Genomic DNA, 17,559 nt, shown 5'->3' on the forward strand with positions numbered 1-17,559 from the left:
ACGCGCCGGGTACCGGGTACCCCGTAGTGTCGCATTTTTGCTGCTGCAACTGTAAGGAAAAACGGAGGTTTTTGAAATAAAATATCGTGCCGGTTTTTATTGACCTGGTGGCAGGGATTTCAAATTAGTCCGCAAATTTGCGTTTACTTCGGGAATCGATGCAATCATAGCGGCGCACGTAGACCGTTACTCTATAACAGCCCAGATAAGAACAAGTGATACCTTACGGCGGTCACTGAATAATCGCGAAAATACTGTATTATCCTTGCCAAATAATTCAGGGATGAACACGCTGAAATCGAGGCACGGAGATTCAACGTATCATAAATACTGAAGAGCCCATAGCGTTATAAACAGTGCAGGTGGCATCGATAAGAGAACGCAGATAACAATAGATATGAGTAATCGAGGCTCGAAGCAAAATACGTCGGGGCAAAGCTACGCCAATCGAATGATCTCGCAATAAGAATCACTTACTGTATTTGATTTGATTCTTTAAATAGAATGTATTGTTTAAAAAATAATTGAAATTGTGCAAACCAGTTATCGGAGTTCTCGATCGTTAACTAAACGTTATTTTAAATATATCTTTCACAGAAATCAATTTAAACAAATTTCTATTTTGTAGCTTTATTTATATCAACTACTAGAAAAAAAGAGCTACCTTGCAAATAATATTGATGAGTATGTTCTAGTTTGTCAAAAATTAATTTAAAAATTGTTGAAAAAAACTGGTTAAATTATTTTAAAAATCCCGGTAACTTTAGACTTCTTTTACGAATTACAATTAGAACGCATATCTCTTTAAGGGAGAATTGTTATATGATTAAAGATTCTAGGTTAACGATCGTCATCAAAGCTCGATCTGCCAACTCGGCTGTTTATATTGTTCCCAATGTTCCCAATATTCAATTACAAGGTTGCGAACTCCCGTAGGAGAAGTTAACGGAAGTTTTAATAGTTTGTAATGCCGACGAGGGTTTCAAGTCAAAGATCAGACGTGGTCGGCAATCGAGTTTTCGGTTAGCGACATACAACGCGCGTCACCGAATATTGCCCATCTCATGTTTGCCGCGAGAACAAAAAACATTAATCGGCGTGGCCGACCGATCGATATTCCATTCGTCGCTGATAAAATAATTTCAATTTCGCTCGAGTAGAAAACGCGCGAATGCGATTGCGCGCACAACGCGTAAATTAAACATTGTCGTACAATTTCCTGATACTCGTTTGCGCGTGCATTACCATTAACGCACGGGAATCATCCCCTTTTTTTGCGCGCGAAACTAACTCACAAACTTGTTATCTAAATCGTTGATTGTCCTCGCGGTTATAACTGCCGAAGTTTGCGCGCACATTGAGTGATACAATCGCGTAACGATCGTGATCGTTACAAGTCGTACACAAGTTCTACATTGTTTGGACCACGCGAATAGTCACTTGTGTGTACCGACAATTGCAGCTTCTCCATATAATTTCGGCCGTGACTGGAATCACGTAGCTCGGAACGCTCCCAACAGCGAAACGTTTTAATTGCGTAGAGGGAGAAATAGCCCGCGAGTACAGTAGTAACCGGGTTGAAAGGTCGCAACACCCGCGTGACGTACAATGAAAATGGATGCACAGCGGAATTTCCATAATAGCTAATCCATCATAATTTGTATGATTCGAATGAACCATCATCTCGCCCGACAGTTAATTACATGTACACAAACACATCAACAGAAATTTCTTAATGTAATTTTGTTTTTGCACTTGTGACGCTTATTAAAAATGAGATCGCCCTCGGGCTTGAGAAAATATGCAAATGCATTTACTTTCCTGGGGAGACGGAAGATCTTTAAGTCTTGCAAATTGAATCGGACCGGCTCAGTGGTCACAGTCTGTCACGAGTCAGACACGGCGGATAATGGAGTGCCACAGCTACTGTCAGTCCGCGTTTCAAGACCGCATTCACCGATCTTACCCGGCAATGCCGGTATAAATAGCATTCATCAGACTTTCCGATACTTATTAAGTATTGAATTTGCCGTTGCGGAGCTGCGGAAAGTCTGCCATTGCGAATTGCGACGCATTGCTCAATCGACAATAATAGTGGGAGAAAAAGACGTGCACACAGCGGGAAAAATCTCGAACGCGTGCAAGAGAGGGAGAGGGAGGAACGGAGCGGGATCGGCTTGGAGACCGTGGCTTTGATAGACGCTACGAGAACGGCGAGGAAGAAAGCGTCGAAGTTCGGAAGACGAGTGGGAAAGGAGGAGAGCGTATATACGTACGAGGGAAATAGTGGAGATTCCGCGGTTTTCGAGTATGCGGGCGAGAAACGAAAGAGAAAATAAGGATAAAAAGGGAGCGAATTATTGGTCGACATGGAGAAAAACGAAGGACGCTGCAGGGGCGATGAAGCGGAGGGGGGAAATGATAGGAAGGCAGACAGCTGCGGAGAGACCGAGAGGACGAAAATAACGATGAAGAGAGAGAGAGGGAGAGAGAGGCGAAAGGAGAGGACGAGGTAGAAGAAGAAGAAGAGACGAGAGAGGAGATAGGAAGGACGGAGGGAATGAGGAAGAGAGAAGGAAGAGGAAGATGAGAGGAACGACGCTAGGGCGAAGGGGTACAGCTGGGTTGCTGTACGAGTAACGAAGAGAGGGAATCGATGTGAGTGTGAGACACTGGTGGGGAAGCACCAATCAATAGACGCGCGGCGGCGCTCCACCTGTCAACGCGCGCGGAGATAAACACAGGTACCTTTAAAACGATGTCTAAAGGCACCGGTGTATCAGGTGCACGATGCATCAGTGCATACGCCTACGCATTACATAGAGAGAGAAAGAGACAGAAAGAGAGAGGGAGAGAGAGACATTGTCGGGATAATCGAGAACACCGGAATTCTGGCCTTTTATTATCCCGACCCTGCGCCTCGTCGTTGTACGCCATTCGCTGACGGAGATAAACGGAAGTACCTATCCGTAGTATTATACGGCTAGGGTTACATATACCCGCCGGACTTATATCGCCGCAGACGTCGTCCCGGTCCCCGCGTGTGTAAGAACACCTGGAATATTTGAACGGAGCCTTTTTGCCCGGTATGCATTAACGCGCGCGTCCATAGAAGAGAACTAATAGCCCCCATATTTTGCATATAAAGCGATCTCGTCGGGGAAATCGAGTTTTAGCGGTCGGTATTCCGGTTTTACAGCAAACGGCAATATTCATCGTTTAATTATACGGTTGCGATCTAAATTAATCCGCCAGCTCTCGTCGGCCGGTAATAAGAATACTCTGCTGGCTGTAATAAGCGCGCTCCACGCCAGTGATTTACCGCCCAAGTTTTGTACGTCGTATTTAAGCGAAAGCCAATATATTCGCCGAGTTTCCTAAGACGCATCATAAATACCTATATCACAGTGTGATACAGGTTTATCGCTAAAACTCGTCAAATATCCATGTTGCCGACGAGTTTAACAAGAGAGTGCGCATCTTTAATCTAAAAGTTGAACATTACTTGGATATTATTCTTTTCAATTTATAAACAACAACAGCAATAGCATTGTGTATCAATGATTACTCATTTGTACTAGATTTGCGAAATACTTGAATTGTAGCATAAATATAACACTACATGTATTTCATTGCGATTATTTCGTATTCGGCAAAATTTTTGCTGCGCGAGAATTTCCACCGCTTTTGACACAGTAAACGAAGAGCGGGTTAATTAATATTAGCTTAATGCAATGTTGGCGGCAATGCGGCTTTGCGAATTTTATTGTAATTACAATGTAGTTACGAGGGATGTATTTTCGCTGACGCCGATTTTTGTCTTGATTAGCGGAACGGCCGGGCCGGCTCGCGATGTAAAACAATTTTAATATCGACGAAGATATTCAGCAAATATCGGTGCGGCGAGAGGACGTGTTGGTGTGCGTGTGGTGGGAAGCGGGAGGACGGACGCGACGGGGGGAAACGAGCGAAAGAGCGTATTAAACACAGCACGAATTCCTGCTCGTCCCCTGGCTTTCCCACTCCTTCTCGCTCTTTCAAGTATTTTAATCAAATGATATTAGCGAGACGCCCGATATCACGCTGACCATATCACGCGCGATGAACGTCTTTCTTTCGGTTTAATCTTAATCTCTGTCTCGCTTAAACAGCATGAAACCGCTTCAAAGGCGTTAATCGCCTACAATGTATGCTAATTATTAAGCGCACGTGTGCAATAATAATCTCCTTTTATCGCCGTCCGATAATTTCGTGCGCGATGATTTAAATATTCGTCGGCTATTCAAGGGACAAGAAATTCCGTTAGAGGTAAACCGCGAATTAAGGGTAGCTAGAAGCAAATTATAAGCGGTTCTGGGATATCAATTACGTGAAATTAGCGACGCTATTGTGGTATAATCGTGCTGTGTCGTCCGAATTACAATAGGATTCTTTCTGCGGCGCGGCGGTTTCCCGTGTGTAGCGAGAGCATAATGGCTCAGATTGCCGCGCGCGGTATCTCCGCCCGTGGATTTCTGTACGTTCAGCGAGATAATAAAATTATGCGCCTCGTAAAACGACGGCTCGCCTGCGTGTGTCTTGACACGTGCACGATCGTTTAAAACATTCACAAGATTATACACGGATTCAACGAAATATACGAAAGCCGGGGCGTTTTATGCGCGAGATCAATATTTAATATTTGATAGCAACAATTTTTATTGAAATACTATTGTATCGGTGTCAGAAAGAACGATTAATAAAAGATATGAAGTAACATTCGTTCAGCTTTGGCGAATATTATATCTGCCGTCTCTTTATCATTTCATTGTACGCGTATAGAGTATTTTTCAAACCTGATGCATAAAGCGTAAATAGAATAAGCTGATTATTAATATTAATAAATTTACGGCTATTGTAAACTACTTTATAGTTATATTTTGACACAATCATGGGTACAAAGGACAAAGAACAAAAACATTTATCGTTTATCGTTTGCATGTTTAACAGTGTAATTTTGATGGGGGAGAATAATTCTTTGTCCAGCGCATTGTTCCCCATGTACAATGCCGAAGAGTTAATAACTGCACGGATTACGCGTAAAGCAATATCTCTCTGTGTTCGCCTGTAAAGTATGAAATCACGTCGCGCGACGTTGCGGCATGATATCCTGTCCACTTCCAGTTTACTACGTCGGCCAGGATCCCGGGCGGATAGTAATACTACTTTGTTTCGAACTTGCCACCGATATTTCACGAGGCGCGGCGCGAAAACTGCGAAATTAGATGCTCTCATAAAAGCAAAGAAAAATCCACGTGTGACGGGCATACAGGCAAGCGAGTAAGCAGGCAGGCAGGCAGGCAGGCAGACAGGCGAGGCAGGAAGCGGAAAGAAATGAAAGGGGAAAAGGTGCGCTATATAATATCGTGTAACACAACAGGAGCGTATCTTATTCGCCGCGTGAAAAGTTCTCTCATTGCTCGGGCGCGGGGGGGGGGGAGGGAACAGAGCTCCCGGGCACAGCGACGTTCGGCGTTACAACTTTTGAAAGTCGTAACGAAAATTATTTCGATACAAGTTTGTCAATTCGTACGATTGCCCGTTCTTCGTCTCGCGCTCTCGCTCTCTTTCTGCATTCGCAACTAACTTGGAGAAGTATATACATTTTATAGACGAAAATCCGCGGGACGAGCTTTTCCCCGAGCTAGATATTAATGGTAACGCCGGATGCTCGGAATAACGAAGACACAAAGTGCAGTATTCAGCGCTGACAGTTACTCGATTATACGACGCATACCGTGTTAGCGTATCATCGATCACTTCATCGACAGCAGCATCTGGAATATGCGATACATTTGACGTGAAATAAATAGCTTGATAAATGCGTGTAGCCATATTATTTCTACAGTGACGACGTCAATATTTTCACCAGGGTATAGCAAACATTTCCACAGGGGCTCTGACTTCGTGTCTGACTCGGTTATCTGTACACGTAACAATCGTGCCAAGCCTTATTAACTTCGAGAAATAGACTCGGCGGGTTATCGGGCACATGTAGCTTGGTTTACGGTAAATTACATGACGAGCGATAGCATTAATATTGGTACGTATTACCAACTATTAACGCCGAATGGATCGGTGTAATTACACGGCCGCCTCGTATGCAGACGCTGCCTGAGCAGACGCCGGCTTGTATCACTGCGCGTCGTATGTGAGCCAGTAGTAAACGGAGCGCCACACATCAGACATCCGATACAGGGTGTCGCGTCGGATTATCACATCCGATTTCACGACGGGTGGGATAATCGCGTTTCCTCGCGACATTTATTAAACTCGCGAATTCCGTTTCCTAAAATCTATACGTAACTAATAACTCATATTTAATGCGAATATTTATACTTTTGGCAATAAATTTTTCCTAATTTATCTTACCCACTTAGGATACTATTCTTTAACAAATAAAGTAACCTTTGATAATATTAAATTTTCTTTATTTATTCTTGCATATACATACATGTGCATGGTATTTAATTAATTTCGTTATCTTCTATTTACAGGTGCCATATTTGAGCAAGGCACCGACGAGGTACAATCCGCCTTCAAGTTCGCGATGATGAACCACAACCAGAACATTACGACTCGCAAGTTTGAACTGCTAGCCTTCGTGGATGTAATTAATACCGCGGATGCCTACAAGCTGTCCCGCCTCAGTGAGTACAGACATATACTTCTTCTGTATGAAATTGTTATTTATCTCACGTATCACATACTGCGTGCAGCATTCTTCTTCGAGAATTGTAAATACCCACACGTCGACGGCATACTCGACGGAAAAAGAAAAACTGAATCGTAGACGTTCACAGAGGCCGTTAAATATTTTATAGACATCTTCAAATGTCGATCGCGCGTTGCCTCGTACGCCCCGCTAGTCGACTCGAAATCGAGTGAACCCGAATTCCATCGCGAATATTCCTCCGGATTGTACCGACAATTTTTCATGACTACATTTAAAGTGTCTGAAACGTCCGTAGGAACATAGCGCGCGGAATTTCGTTTCTGTCTCCCGAGGGTGGAAATCGATTTCGCGTTTTGTTCGCGATATCTGTACCGGTGTCAGGCACGGTGACTTATCAACAATGCTGAGGCGCGTACGTACCGGAAGCGCGACATCTCCGCGCCATTGAATGCACCGCAGCGGCCCGTGTCGGATATGAAATAAGTAACGTTTCGTTTCTATAGCGTCGCAGATACTAATCTCGCTGCCTAGAAGGCGAAACGCTTCCATTTCCTATCGCGCTATGAGGCACGCGCGGACGATAGAAGGGAACACCGTTTTCTTGCACCGGCACATCCTTGGCTTCTAAGAAAGCGTATAGAAGCAGACAAAGGTCGATCGATTAACACCGATATAGTTTCGTGATTGCGGGAGTGATTTACGTCAATCGAAAATATACGACTTCTTTTTCGCGATCTCTCCTAAAAGATGCGCCAAAGTTTCCAAGATAAACCGATTACCCGTGAGATCTCTTTCGATAATTTCGATAGAAATTTTGCGGGATCTGTGATTTAGCCCGGATTTGTCGATTATCGAATCGCAATTTCGTGATTAAACTCCATTCAATCATGCGATTAAGTTAGCGGAATTGTCTCATTGTTATGTTACTACGTGATTCGACATTCGCTTTGGTTTCAATGGTGCCATCCAGCACTCAATTGTGTGAGAAGTTCCGGAATTATCCAAAGAGCCATTACATGTCACTTATCCTGATTTACACCGGAACGGCAGGCGTGGAATTTTCACGATAACAGTTATCACACTTGTAATGAAGATATAACGTACATTTTTCTTGACAGCAACGTTGCGGGATATTTAATTTTATCTTTTTTTTTTCGCTCAACATACTATTATCACCTAATTGTTTACATCAACCGAGAAATAATCATTACAGTGTAATACAAATGAAATATAATAATTTATACATAATTTTGATAAAAGTGAACACATTTTATTTTCTTGATACCTCTTTCATTGATTTTGTATCGTATTTTGTTTTTGCTACAAATTGATGTTTGTCTCCGCATTATCAACAATTTTTTCTCTCCGGAATTCATAGGCTGCGTTCGAAAACTTCACTCGGGTGCACACCAACGTCGTTCTGTCCTTGTTCAACTTTTAGTGAATAACAAAGATAGAACGACGCGGTGTGCAGCCGAGTAAAGTTTTCGAACGCAGCCATAGTAGTTTCTCGCTTTGTCACCTGTCGCATACATTCGAAATTTGAAAGAGCTGATCGACCGGCTTACCCGCGAAACCGTTTGACGGCTTTCGACCAAGGAACGTCAGTCCAATCGAGCTACATCGGTCTCTGGCTTTGAAGTCGACCGGAATCGTTCTAAACCGTAAACGGATAGAAGGACAAAGGGCACTCGGGTGCCAAAGATATCGGTATCTCCTATCATTGACGAAATCGCAGTTATTGCGCCGTACTACAAAGAGATTTCACAATCGTGAGATGACGCGTTCAAATTTCATCCAAGACCAGCATGTATTTATTCTCTGATTATGAACAGATAGATAAACTATTGTATAAACTATAATTTAATAATAATTGCTCTATGTTGACTAATTATTCGTTCTAAATCTAGATTTAGAAGTAGATTAGAATAGTATCTTTAATTGCGTATCGTGAATTATTCGGTTTTTGTAAGCGAAGATTGCAGTAAATGAGATTTATTATAGTTTTGCATTTACAATAATAATTCGAGCAGAATTAATTTGTACAAATTCTTCGGGTATGTTTACGATAGCTTATGATGTAAAATGTTGGTGAAGCGTTGCGATTCTATTAACCCAAGAATTCGTGAGCAGAATTCTCGCCGAGAAGCTGGTTGATCGTGGATTCGTCGCGGCAATGCGAGTATTTGGGCCAAGTCCAAGGGACAGGGAGGCCGTGTTAACGGCTTAGCAAAGCTCCGTTAATTGTATTAACGTTGGTCGGTTCACTCGGATGAAGACCCTGTTATAATCCCACAGCTTTCTGCCCGGCAAATCTATTGCCGCGTTGCGCTTCGCTTAATGTTTTGGTCCACTAAAGCGATATAAGCTGTTGGCAAACTAACGAAGAAAGAGTTTAGTCTCACCATTTTTCTCGGGGTCTAATAACGTTGTCGGTATTAATAGAGAGTCATATCTCCGTGGTCGTTCGAAAATAGTAAAATCACGAAAATTTAATACGTTAATAAATACGTTAATTATACGTAAACAGTAAAATCCCAAAAATTTGAATACATTAATTACGTAATAACATCTATAAAATAATGATATAATAATTAGATTACAGAAATTTAGGATTAATATATCGGAAATTTCTCCGATAGGATCCATGCGCGGGCAACCAAAGAGATTTTACATTTCATACATTCGGTATTTCACTAGATGAATCGGTGGGTTATTAATTATCCATTACGTGTGGTTACTGAATAGCAAATGTCATTGTAGAATAGAAGAAGATGAAAAGAGCTCTCTCTCTCTCGCGATGAGAAAAAGAGAAACAATTTATCATGCAGTATCATCGTAAAAGAGACCTCCCATTTTTGCCTTTTTCATAACATTTATTCAATTTTAAACAGATACAGACGGAGGGTATAGCTTTGCCTAGGAAATAACAGACAGCGAAAATCATTATGGAACTGGACCGTCTCTCCCTTTACCACGCGCCAGGCACATGTATTTTCATTTCAATACACTTCATTCATATTCGTCGAGCATTACGTATGAAGTCCGATAAAATGGAAAGGCGTCGAATAAAAGCAGGCACCAGTCAGAAAGACGGAATATTCCTGTTCCATATAAAATCGCTTTTTAACCGTCAATACAAACACTGTGACACGGGGACATTAATGATTTCTTATTGTACGTAACGGGAACGGGTACGAATATATCAAACAACTGGGACGAATGCGCGCGGGGTCAAATCTAAAATATGGAAGGAAGAATATCGCTAAATAAATCTGCTCCTTAATATTTTTCAATAACGTTCCCTCCGACGTTAGCGCGCGGAAGTCGGTTTCTAACGGGTTTTCGGGAAGGGTCTCTCGCTATCGAGGGAACCGAAAATTATTGCGGGCATGAGGACGGCGGCGACGAAACGCGGGCGGGAGAAGTTTTTTCCGTTGAGAAATCACATGGTAGAACCGAGAATCCTGAGGGAGAGAATTTTCGCGGTGGCGTGGTACGCTCGTCTTAGCGGAACGTAATAGCCATCTATCAACTTTCGGTGCATATCGTATAATATCCTGCAAGATCCTTTGGCCTGCGGGGGCGGGAAGATGGAGAGAGAGAGAGGAGAGGGAATAACCTTCCCGCCACCCGCGTCCTCATTCTCTCGCCACGGCTAGAGAGGGATGAACGTATACGGGGCGCCAGCGAGCCAACCAGCCAGCCAGGGCCGGCATAAATCTGCCGAGGGCTCCCGAGGGTATTTCCCGCCTTTTTTCCCTATATACCCTTCCGCGCACACCTCGCTCGCCTTTGCCTCCTATTCCGTGCTTTCGCGCCCTTCTTCTCGCATCCTGAACCAGACGCGAGATGAATCCCAGGGTTCTATTCCCGCGTGGTTTATTCCGGGGCAAACACCGTCCCGTCGTCGACGAGGTGGGCGAAAGTCGACGACGATTACAAATTTACAGTTTACATTTATGAGCTACATACCAGTGCCGCGTTGATTTACGTCATGTTGATTTAGGCGTTGATAGAGTAATTATGAAGTATTCGTCTACGTTGAATTAGATTTTATCTTATAACATTTGTTCATGTTCTAAAATTAGTATTCCAACTGTTAATAATCAAGTTTGGGGTACGTAGGACATTATCCTTCAGAATACAATTTTGTGTTACGAAATCTGGACTGTTGTTATTACGAGATTTGTACCTACATGTGTAACATACGTCTATTTCAGTATTTGCTATTCAATACCGCGTAAAATGTAGATGTGGAATAATAATCAGCTATATATGTATTGCGAGATAGTGATCTCGATGAATCGATGTATAACATATCGAACTCTCATTACATTGAATTTGTAATCATTACACTAAACATACAAACCTATGTTAGCTAAGCTCATAATTATGTTTGAGGTAAATTAGATATGTCTGATTAAATCCTATGAATCCGTAAAACAATCATTCATTGAATTGCATTCTTGATCTAATTACATTTACGCCCCATTGTTATCTTAAACATATTTTATAAGTCTTAATACACTAAAAAGGTGCAAAATTAAAAAAAGTATATGTTACGATTTTCTTAATAATATACAAGGTGAGAGTCTGATAAAATGTTCACCACGTTTTTCTCGAAAACCATTATCAAAATTGTAGAATAAGTAAAGGTACGTACTTTGATGATTAACTTTGAGTATCCGCTTTTCACGCAAACAATAGATATTTTTTTTTTATGGAAAGGGGTACTTTTTAGGCACTCCATCGATAGTAAACAACGTTTACACGTTCACTAACGCAAACACAAGTCATGTATTATTATTCTAATTAAAATTTAATTTAAATAATTGCTACAATGAATATTTACGCTATCTGTTACATGTGAGAAATGAAACTACATTTAATCAACTTTACATTACTCCGCAAGTGTTCTTTTATTATCATAAAACTGCAGTTAAAAAGAATCTTTTATTATTGATAAATAATCTGGTATAATCATACGCACAATGCACGATTTAGAAGACTTTTATTAATCCAATTAATTTTTAAACTTTTACTGCTACATTATTAAAGCCATTGTAGTAATAAGAGTCCCCGCTTTTTTAACATTTTTATAAATGCAATTAGCACATTAATATATAAAATTATTGTGTTACAAAAACTTTTTTATTTTTGAAGTAATATTTTTGTTAAGATATAGATTGTTAATTATATCATAAATAATTAGAACAAATCTAACCTCATAATTTTTACTTATATTAAAAATCTTGAAAAATCAGTAGTTACTATTAAACTAAAACAGAATACAATTCCTTTATGGAAATATTCTTACATGTCTGTATTTCATTGTAGAAAAAAAAATTAAATCGTGCTTTCATCATCATAATGTTCTCCATTCGTCCAAGGCAAATAAAAAATTTACCAAGCGTTCTAAAAAATGAGATCCGTAATGTTATGTAAAGCCGATTAAAGAGCGAGAATATTCTGTTTAAAAAATCTGAGGTAAACTTGGATGGAATCTTAAAATCGTTCGACGCGAGATTCTCAATTTCAAGAATTCCTAAACGATGTCGTCGATTGCGTCGCTCAAGAAGAAAACATTTCTTCTTGCCGCATGACGTCGTTTCCGTTGAGTTTTACGGGATATCAGGTGCGATGCTGTGTTCAATTCCCGCGCGGTCTATTCGAAAGTATGCATTACTTTGGCAAATACGATGAAGTCGATGAGAAGCCGTCTTGTCGGCGAGGAGTGTATCTTTATTATAAAATGCAAACAGGATGCCGCGAAAGTTCCAAGACGGCGGAAAACTTTCTTTCCACGGCACTCCCGTAGTTACGGTAAACTTTATGTGCGTAATCTTTAAACCTTGCTGTATGGACTCCATAATTAACAACTTGAATCAAACATCATTAACTTAATTGCATTATATACACACACAAAATAGCACGCACGCACAATCTCTCTGACAATGAGTCGACATTCCGCAAGCATTGCTAAATTTATGTTCATACCATTTTATGATAAAATATTAAAAAGTTTTAACAATGAGTGATTATTTCTATAAAATAAATGGAAAAATATTTATGCGTTTTAATCATTGATGAATACAAGTACTTATCGATAAACAAATTTAAGCGCGATGGAATTTATTACAGAAAATTTTATTCAATAATACATAAATTGAATTTAAATATCCATGAGAAAGGGATATTTTTAATTTAATATATGTGTAAATATCATATGCATAACCGAATAATAAAATCTTTTGGGCGCGTTATACGTTTAAGTTTATTTTCAAATCTCGCGAAAATCCTCATCTTTTTTCATGTTTTATTCCGCGTTCTACTTTCACAGATCTCTATCGTTTTACTTATTTAATGAATATATTACACACATATACCTGGCGCAGAAATGTTTCATTCCCCGCAACTTAGTCTGACGACAACGACAGATGAGGAGATTCTCCGGTTCTCAAGTAACCAGATGAGTGGTAATGGTAATGTCTCTCGGAGGAGTCCCCTGTTCATGCAGAAGAATATTTTTCACACAGTATCGCCGGGAAACCGTTCGCCATAAAAGCGGTCTAAACTGCCGAGTTACCCGAGGATACTGCAGGAATAGAAGACGCGTGAAAAGGGCTCTGTGTGAAAAAATATCACGCTACGCGGAATGAAAAATATATCGATTTCGTCGCCCAATAATAAAAGTATTAAAAAATGAGAACTCATGTTTTTTTTAGATTTAACACTTGTCATTTATTGACAGTTTCACACATGGTGCTTATGAGTATATGTTCTGTATAACATATATTCGTCTCGCATTGTGTGATCAACACAATAAAGCTGTCATTAATAGTAAAAATTATAATCAATCGAATAATAAATAATAATCAAAGAAGAGAATTTTTATTTATAAGTTTATAAAACATTTGCATTAATAATATATTTGGTATCTTATTATCAAGGCTGCGACAATCTAGAGGATCGGAGCAAAGTAGCCACGTAAATTACACCGAACTGGAATTAGCGCCGTTAGTTTTCGAGATATACGGAAAATGTTTAAGCCACACTATTACTTGGTGACGATGATATCACGAAAACTCCGTAAACTCGCGGGGAAACGCTATTTGTTCCCACTGAGGGAGCAGACAAGCTTCTGGGTAGCTGAGAACGCGTCATTTCCGATTGTCATTTCTCACGGAAAAGGACGTGGTGTGGCTTGACTGTCCAGGTTAAGGGCCCATTCAAAGTTATCCGCGCAGACACGCAATATGCAAACGTATATTATTCTGTAGTTTGAGAACCCGCCCGACGCGGGTCCAATTTTAGCTGAAATTGACTCGGGCATAGTTTTGCACTCGTATATCACATCTGTCACCCGGCACTTAGAGATTTATCTTATCTAATTTCTTGCACCCCAGTTATCGAAGCTCATCAAGGTAAATTAAGTCCTTAATGTTCGAATATATATTTACGAGACTGTAGAGTATTCCACGTGGAGGATATTTCAGCGCAAATTACACAAAATTTCAAAGAACTCTATATGTAACAAAAGTAATAACTATCAAATACTTGCTTGAATATTTAGTCAACAGATTTTGAGTGCAACAGTATATGTATTTTATAGGTACACCAAACATGTATTGTGTGGATTAAGAGAAAAACAATTATGTGTCTTATAGTTTTATTTGTTATGTATTATATTTGTCAGCACAAATTCTAATAACATAAATGTACGAATATCTTTGTTGCATACATTATATACATATAAATATCTACTTACGTTTCGTAAATGTCAAATTTATAAAATTAGTGACTTATCGTCAAGTTATAAGATAAATGTTTTTTATGTACATACTAGCACGCGTAATTGTGTGCGCGCTATCATCGGGAGTTGGAAATTATTACAACAATCGGATTTCAATTAGTAAATTACCTAGCTCGTGGAAAGTGAATATTACGGGCTTTGTTTCGCCGTTGTTTGCTGACTTGATTTCGTTCGGAGTACGGATTTCTATAGAAATCCCTCATGGACGATGTGGTTCGCGTCCCGATGTCGAGTAACAGCGAAGGACTCGAACGCCAGGTCATTACGCTTTCGATTTAAAACTTTCGAATTAGATTGGGAGACGCGGCGAGTCTTTGCTGTGTCCCCCGGCCATTTAAAACTTTCGCGGCAAACCATCTCGCGACTGACGTCGTGTTCTCACCGCAGAATCTCGCTCCTTCGCAGCTGCCTTCGAGGAATTATTTCCGAACGCTTGTTCTTTCTGTTGTTCCGTGTCGCGTCGCGAGATCGCTCTCGTTTCACAAACCTGTTGGCCGCGTGTTGAATCAACTCTTCTATGCGCTCCCCGAAATATTCGAAACGCTTCGTTGTGCGCCCGCTTGTTTCTTGTCCCAAAACGCAATAATACTTGACGTGTTGATTGATAATTGATAACTCAACACTTGCCAATTTACGGTATAATGCGTGCGATTAATTACACGTTTGAAAATGAATTTAATTCAGTAGCGATGCTTAATTAATTGATGATTCAACTCTCTGTATAGCTCGTAAAATAATTAATTTCCACAGATAGTCGCAACGGTAGAATAAACTATTGTTAATTCTGCAATATGTGGAACGCTGACAAAGGCTTCGCGGCTGATATTACACAACAAATTCAATTGACTCTCGACTTATGTTAGCGAATTTTAAGCACATTTTCTTTACGTAAGAATATTATATATACGGTATTAATATAATGCCAATTAATTGTAACACGCTTGCTTAGCATACATGATATCAGAATCATGCAAATTTATTGACAAAGCGGACACATAAGAGCAATACAACGTAACGCATCAAAGTAGAACGACATAATAATGCAGCAAAAGTAATATTAGTAGTAATATTAATGATAAGATTAAAAATTCGATTATACCGCGCTTGATAACAGCAAATACCATCTTAATACCTTTGGCAAAGATTACGAAGGGAAAAAGAAGGCGGCGCGGCGCGGGCGGGCGGTGGGAACGAGTAATGACACTCCCGGGGTTCCGACACCATCGAAAGTCACGCGAGGCAAGAAACGACCGGCAGAAAACGAGAGAACCGTTCCCTAAGTAATAAGAAATCGATAAGAACTGCAGATTGGGTGCAGAAGCGAAGAAAAATCGGCCGGGTAGTATCTTATCGGAGGCTGGAGGATAATCCCTCAGCCGAGGCCGCGCCGCGCTGTAAACGTCGATGATTAAATGAAGGTAATCGGCGTGGCGAAACGAATAATTAAGTTCTCCAAAGTAATTGAAAAGCGCGTTACGGCATTTCTCGTCGCCGTGAACTTTATGAATTAATGATAGATTAGAATATATATATATATATATATAAAAGTTCTATGGCATTGTTAAATTATCAAATCTCTGGTAGTTCTAGAACGTGCTGTGAATACTTAAGATTGAAGATGATAAAATTGAGATGTTATATATATAAAATTAGGAAGACGGTCGTGCGTAATGATCGGCAAGAATTCTACTAACTTCGATAACGTATCTTCATCTCTGGTGAATAATTGTTTGCCGATCGTTCCGTAAAGGAACACGAAATCATTGATTAGTCCTGACAACTCGTTCGGGCTTTTTCACGCGCGCGAACAAATAGGAGCAAATAGTCAGAAGGATTCGAAGTTCAATCAAGATGAGTTCAAAATACAGACTTGCAGGCAGTTAAAGTGACATTTGGAGGAGAAACGAAACAGCATTCTGTATCTACAATCTTTGGCGTCTAGGGCACATTCCTCTTTCTTCCTTCGTTCTTCCCTTTCCGTCTTCCTTTCTCGCTCGAACTTTCTTAATTTGTGCGCAGTTTTTTACAGACTAATTAATATTGATGATTGAAAAGTGCCTCCAGCAGGTGATCAATTTTCATCGGTATTAATAATCGGCAGATCGAAAAGTGGTCGCACGTCTTTGAGGAGCAAAGCTCACGCGGTTCTGATTAAAGCGAAGTTCAGGAATCGAACGCGTTGACGTAAAAAGGTCGATCGCTGGTCTATGAAGAGAAATGATTTTTATCGACATTTATTCCGCTAAGCGATGAGCTTTTCAATTTCGGCGAAAAAAGTTCTCTCTCTTTCTCTCTCCTTGTCTGAAGCGTTCTCCACCGAAAACTCTTCCCTTCGAGAGTATCTTTACCAAGAACTTCGTGTTGAATAGTATATGAAAATGCTTGTCAGTTGTCGGAAAAGTGCGTGATAGGAGGTGATTTCATTCAAGAGTAGGCACACATGCATGTGTCAGGTGCACATATATTTTCCATGCTCGATAATATATTGAATTTGATCGCACAGGGCGACTATAACATAAGACAGTTTTTATTCTAAAAACTGTGCACTGACCTAGCATCTTCGCGAAACACTCGTCAAAAGATGAAACGGAAAGGGATGTAAGCGTCCATAATTTATGATATTAATGTACAGAAAAACGTACTCTCTAAGACCCGAAAAGGTTGTTTGACGTTCGCCGATATTCCCGTGAAACGATCTTTTTCGCGATATTGCTATGCGCCGAGCAGCCCAGTCAAGAGAAAAAAGCCATGCAAACAAGATAAATCGGACAAAATAAATCAAACGGAGTGAATTATACTCCGTACTTTGCTCGCCTGCCGACTTCAACGAGAAACGTTTCGGAGCAACGAGGAAAGCAGACATAATAACTTTGGTTGACGCAGTATAGTACTGTTTCCTTCTCGAGAATATAACCGTGTTGTAATATCATATCTCGGAATTTTCTCGGATAAACAGACGTAAATCGCTCGAATATTCTGCAAAATGATGAAACATGAAACGAAATTTAGGAAAGAGGAAATATATATA

The 17,559-nt window shown here is 40.3% G+C and overlaps 1 protein-coding gene across 3 annotated transcripts in view; it reads left to right on the forward strand.

Annotated features, from left to right (window-relative positions):
- Positions 1 to 6,537: 6,537 nt before the first annotated feature.
- The window catches only part of Glurib (Glutamate receptor IB), a 104,169-nt gene continuing 93,147 nt past the window's right edge, over positions 6,538 to 17,559 (forward strand). For all 3 annotated transcript variants that reach the window (XM_071697275.1, XM_071697193.1, XM_071697357.1), the window contains exon 1: positions 6,538 to 6,689. In XM_071697275.1, the coding sequence (XP_071553376.1) occupies positions 6,590 to 6,689 (100 nt within the window). In that variant the 5' untranslated portion in view covers positions 6,538 to 6,589. The remainder of the gene's footprint in view (positions 6,690 to 17,559) is intronic.

Source organism: Temnothorax nylanderi, unplaced genomic scaffold (genome assembly GCF_030848795.1).
Source record: "Temnothorax nylanderi isolate EJ_2023f unplaced genomic scaffold, tnyl_v1.0 TNYL_tig0001_pilon, whole genome shotgun sequence".
NCBI classification, from domain to species: domain Eukaryota; kingdom Metazoa; phylum Arthropoda; class Insecta; order Hymenoptera; family Formicidae; genus Temnothorax; species Temnothorax nylanderi.